The sequence below is a fragment of the Tigriopus californicus genome, chromosome 7 (genome assembly GCF_007210705.1).
Source record: "Tigriopus californicus strain San Diego chromosome 7, Tcal_SD_v2.1, whole genome shotgun sequence".
Classification (NCBI taxonomy): Eukaryota; Metazoa; Arthropoda; class Copepoda; order Harpacticoida; family Harpacticidae; genus Tigriopus; species Tigriopus californicus.
Window position 1 is genome coordinate 15,557,659 of NC_081446.1, and position 5,678 is coordinate 15,563,336.

Consider the following 5,678-nt stretch of genomic DNA (forward strand, 5'->3'; position numbering starts at 1 on the left):
GCCAAGTGGCCATTAATTTCTTTCCATCTTGCACAATACATTCTAGTGCTGGGGAGAGTCCAGGCTCGGGTCCGACTTTTGTTGGACCCGCCCTAGCACTATGTACAATAAACCCTAACAGTACAATGGATGGTCTCCTGGGAATTGAATGCAAACCGGTTTTTTGTACTGTTTAGCCGACCGAGTGGGCGGTCGTCCGACATCCAATGTCTACGTAGAAATCTATAGCCCCTTACGCTGCACGAAATATCTTTTACGTTCTGCACTTCAGAGGACGCTTTGTCACTCAGCCTTTACCAAAAAAGGGCCGATTGGGCCAGTTCCTTTTTATAGAATTATAATGAGTTTGTGTTGTTTTTGGCTAATTCTATTAAAATCTTATTTATATTTAATGCCCTGGGTCACATAATGTCCGGAAAAGAAATTGTGTTCAAGGCAAGGCAAGAGCAGTTTATTTAGCAATCTACCGTGCCTCTTCCCGTCTTCTTTGGGCCGTGTGACGTTGCAAATAAGGGCCCCATTGGCTAAGCGGTTTTGAATGTGTTTGCGTATCCTATTTCGCCGATTGACAATGGTCAAGTGATTGGTGGCAGTGATGCCAGATGGTTTGGTTTAAAAATAGCCAGCGAAAACATCAAACCGCCAAAATTTTCTGCCAACATTTTGCAAATATTCGAATTTTCCGCCATTTTTCACCCAATTCCGACAAAAATTAAGACCGTTCATTTTCATTTTACGCACACTATACACTTTTAAAAAGTTTTGAGAACAAGCTGTCAATTGCATAAAATAAAATCATTTTTTGTGCATATAGGGATTACTTCATGGCCTAAAACATTTTTAACCTTGCAGCTCCAGGGGACAATCACTCATTTCACTAATCCATTCACCACTTGGGATTGAAAAATATTCTTGGAGCAAAAATGAATGCTATTTTAGTGCTTGAGCAAGTCCAGACATATACTTTGAGTACAAGTGCATCTAAGACTTTTTCTCAATTTTGAATATTCTGTTAATTGATGAACTGGGCTGTCCAAATAGTGCAAATAATGTTTTCTAAAATACAACTGAAGATGCAATATAGGAAAAGAGCAATAAAAATGCAAAAAATGCAGGGTTTTTTCTAGCTCATTTAACTCTTTTGAAAAGACACAGTAGCAAAATAATGAAATGGCAAAATTGCAAGGCAGTCAAAAATTCATGAGCATGTTGAAAAGGATGCCCAAACTTACTCTATGAGATGAGCACTCTACTCCACTGAATGAATATAGCAGGCCTTCATCTTTTTCAAAAAGCAGAGTGTCATAGTGTGTTAAGTTTTTAATAAACTCTCAATACTGTATCTTCTTTGAACAAAAGCAGCTTGCGTCACGGCAAAACATTTGTACTTAAGTCATGTATCAACCGTGTTGTGGTTTTTGGTAAGCATGCCAGATGTACCATTTTTTCACCTTAACTAGATACTTTGGCATGTACTGAAAAAGTCTTTGGAATTTTTAGAATTTTTATATTTTAAGGGATTTTTTCAAGGAAAATGAGCAAAATCAAGGGAAAAAACTTATTTTCAAGTCAAAATAAAAAAAGGTGGAATATACCCAAAATGACGCAGAAAATGCGAAAAAGAATAGAAAGAGTAAAAATCAATGCATTTGTAGCATTTCGATAGCATTGTCAATGAGTCTGGACTCCAGTTCTCTCTGAAAGAATTGAGTACAGCCACATTTTTTATTCTTTTTTAAAGAGCAGGCTTTAGTTCGTTATGTTTTGACCACAAAAGAAAATAATTTTTGAATGATGTTTTCATTCGGCCTTGTTTAGTTTGGTAAAAACAAGATTAGTCTTTGGCCAGACTTGGCAAAAAGTAAAAAAATCAAAGGCCTTGTCCCAGAGCTAACTTTTTTACTACATTTTCCATACATTGAAGAGCTTTGCCTCCCAAGTGTCATCTCTGATGCGCTTGCTCATTTCAAGGGGCTCGCTAATCAGTTTCATGCTTCAAATGGCCATGGAGTCACCACTCATGAGAGACGTCCAGGCATATCAGGACGAAATCACCACAACGTGGCTGGCAATAACGCAGTAGCTAATACATGGATTGAGCAATAACAATGTTACAGAATTCTCGTCAAAACTTTAGCGTTTGCATCAATTGGTTCAAGTCCCAAACACTAACATTGTGTGGATCTTCATGCGTTTTGCCTTCTTTCTGCTTCATTGCCAACTCGAGCATGAAATCCGCCAAAATTAGTCAAATGCAGACCCAAATCCACCAACTCGCCATCAAGATTTTTTTCCCGCAGCGAGCCCTGGGACAAGGCCTTACTTAAATAGCATTCATTTTTGCTCCAAGAATATTTTTCAATCCCAAGTGGTGAATGGATTAGAGAAATGAGTGATTGTCCCCCCGGAGCTGCAAGGCTAAAATTGTTTTTGGCCATCAAGTAATCCCTATATGCACAAAAAATGATTTTATTTTATGCAATTGACAACTTGTTCTCAAAACTTTTTAAAAGTGTATAGTGTGCGTAAAATGAAAATGAACGGTCTTAATTTTTGTCGGAATTGGGTGAAAAGTGGCGGAAAATTCGAATTTTCTCAAAATGTTGGGGAAAAATTTTGGCGGTTTGATGTTTTCGCTGGCTATTTTTAGACCAAACCATCTGGCACCACTGCCATCATTACACTCTCTAGACTGCCAATCACCAAGTATCTCTGTTGATTTTCAGATCAAAGTCCACATTGCTTTCAATATGTATTGATCATCGTTTTGGAAACATATCCGGACTTGGGGCGACAATTGGTACAAGTTGAAAAACAAAAAGCGTATTTTCGACAATACATTTCCAAACGTTTTTTAACACGCTTTATTATAGAATCATTTTACGGCAAGTGACCAACATACAATCCCTCCAAAAATGCATTAGGAGCATTCCAACAGATGATGTAGGTCACAAAAAGGAATTGTCATTTACAACACGTTTAATCACGTCAAGGTATCCATAGATTGACTCATGATCTTGGTCAATATCACACTATCTTTCTCAGCTTGGGAATGGGGTCGCTCAGGGTACCAAGACTTGGGCCTGGCTTTCAGTGGTGTTGGCACCATTTCCAAGATTTCCTCCCCAATGACGCCATCATCCTGGGCCATTTTTTTGTTCAATTTTTTGAGGCCATGACGAACAAAAAGCAAGCAAACAGAATTCAGCAGAAAGAAGCCAGCCACAATCAGGAGATAAAGTTGGGGAAAGTTTGCCACCGTACTGCGATAGAGCATTCCAAAAACTGGTGTGGCAATCATTGGCATTATGGATTGGAACGATCCGAACACAGCCAAAAGGGAACCTGTCTCGTGGGGCTCAGCAATTTTCGTGACCATGCTTCGGACGACGGAATACGATGAGGAGTCCAAGCAATTGATTACTGCACCGACATAGAGCATCCACTCTTCGGTGGCAAAGGCCATGATCAAGCAATTGATGGCTGAGGCAAACATGTCGTAGAATGATATTGTGGCATCCCTGATCTTCATTTTCTCAGAGAGAAACGGCACCAAGAAGCATTGTGAGATGATCCCAATGACACCCGTGGCAATCGAATAACGGGTGTAATCCTCCAGATTCAAGCCCAAGGAGCGTCGGAGAAACAAATATCGGTTGGTATAGTCGGCCACAAAATTGAACATCATGAATTGAAACACGAACAATAATAGAATTATATACGCCCTCATATTATGCTTTCGCGGACGTGTGAGAGCCGAGAACCCATTTTTCACATTCTCCAGAGAAAAGAGGAACGATATTCTGGCACCCAATGATTGGGATCGTTCTTTGGGTCTGTTCACTTGTTTCGGATCATTTGATGTCTTGTACTCTTCTAGAGTGTTGGGTTTGACCGTCTCCTTCACAAAGAGCACGATGTAGAGCATAGCTACGAGGGCCACCAACATTCCAATAGCGAAGTTGTACATAAAGCCCAATTGATTTTTTATCAATCCACCTAAGGCCTTGCCAATGTTGGAACCAATCGGCCAAAGGCCACTCAAGAAGGCCATTCTCTTAGTACGAGTCGACGGATCCGTAATATCCGCTATATAAGCATAGACCGTCAGGTAGAACAAGATGGTCCCTCCAGTGCAATCTTGAAGACACTGTTTGATGAAATCATTTGATCATTTGAATGTATATTTGCGCCCCATTTCAAACGTTCTTACCTCTAACAAAAGCCACTCTGCTTTCAATTCGTAGAAGAAGTAGATATTCAACATGAAAACCGCGTTGTTGAACACGAAGCCAGAGATTGACAAAATGAGGAAAGTCCTTCGACCATAAACATCGGACCATGGACCCGCCACCACCGCAAAGATGAACGATGGAACAGCTTGCAGGACCCGGTTGTAGATATTCAACTTGGAAACGTACCGTTGGACCAAAACTTGCTCCTCATTGTGGTCTTGAATGTTGTCACAGATTTCATCGCCAAGGGCCAAATTGACCTTGCAAACCTTTGTGATATAGAGTTCTGAGGACACAATCATGTACAAGCCGTACGAGATAGTAAGCAATAGAACGGCGGGTTCCACCGTGATCAGCGACCAGGCTGATTTGAGCTTGCCACAACACGACGAGGGCTTTGAGTCTAGACTCTCCTTAGAAATTGGCATTGTGAATGAACCAAATGGAAATATCTGACTGATCGATCGGCATGTGGAATTCTTGTATGTCTTAGTTTTGGTCAATGAAAGTAATCATGTAGGTAGATTGTGAGATCTTTTACGTCATCGCCATACATGTACAGGCACAATCAAGGGTTAGTTGGCCCAGTTTTTGACGCCAGGTGGAATTAGGTTCTACCGCAATATGTAGATATGGGTGTGGTCAGGACATGAATGAATATGATGCAAAGAAGTGTTCCTAACCTGATGTTGAAATCAGTGGATTTTACATCATCGAGCGAATACATTTAGCCCAAAATTGTTGCGGTACGTCATTCATGGTAGTTTAATCATTGGCGATAGGCTTTGAAGCAAGGGGAACGAACGTCCATAATTTCATGGACGTGTGAATGTTATGGTCTATGCTGGGGCAAGCCCTTCAGCCAAGAGCTCCCACTTGTTTATGGTGCATCAAAGAGCCAAGTCAACAGCATCAGATACTTGGAAATACTAACAATGGGTCTTATAGGCACTATTGCTTGTTTCCCTCAGAACCCCTTACCTGCATTGTGATGAAGTCGTGAACACTTTTTTGGAAAAGACCGAATGGCTTCCTTCGAGCCCAGAAATCAATAGATTTTTACGCTTGGACGTCTGGCTAGCTAGAATAAATATGAAGTTTTTAATTTGAAGGGCATTTTGGATCAAGAATGTATTAATCCCTTCAAAAAATCTTGCCGCTCATGTGGCCCTTATTGAGCAATTGAGCAACGCCAGCGCCTGAAGCGCAGGAGGGGACAAGTGGGAGACAATTAGGATATAAGAAGTAGGAATATGTACGTGCTTTTCTTCCAAGTATATTGTATAGGCCACTCAAAGGCACAGTGTGTAGAATAGAGTAAATTAAAGCAATTGCTTCAGCGCATCAAAATTTGTGACTTTATTTCCCATCCCCAGTGAGAGACTCAGACAGCAACCATATTTCCTGCCCGCTACCGGGAACGGAGTCCCTCGCCTTGGTAAT

General features: G+C 40.8%; 1 protein-coding gene across 1 annotated transcript; it reads right to left on the reverse strand.

The window, feature by feature from the left end:
* Positions 1–2,705: 2,705 nt before the first annotated feature.
* LOC131883330 (lysosomal proton-coupled steroid conjugate and bile acid symporter SLC46A3-like) lies at positions 2,706–4,863 on the reverse strand. Its single transcript, XM_059230781.1, has 2 exons — positions 4,214–4,863; positions 2,706–4,150 (listed from the first exon to the last, which is right to left on the reverse strand). The coding sequence occupies exons 1-2, from the start codon at positions 4,661–4,663 to the stop codon at positions 2,984–2,986; spliced, it is 1,617 nt and encodes a 538-aa protein (XP_059086764.1). The 5' UTR covers positions 4,664–4,863; the 3' UTR covers positions 2,706–2,983.
* Between the last annotated feature and the right edge of the window lie 815 nt (positions 4,864–5,678).

Excerpts from the sequence above, each read along its gene's own strand:
- LOC131883330 (XM_059230781.1), bottom strand. The coding sequence starts at position 4,663 with ATGCCAATTTCTAAGGAGAGTCTAGACTCAAAGCCCTCGTCGTGTTGT. Across the intron at positions 4,151-4,213 it reads CAGAGTGGCTTTTGTTAGAG|TGTCTTCAAGATTGCACTGG; the intron begins GTAAGAACGTTT and ends TTCATCAAACAG.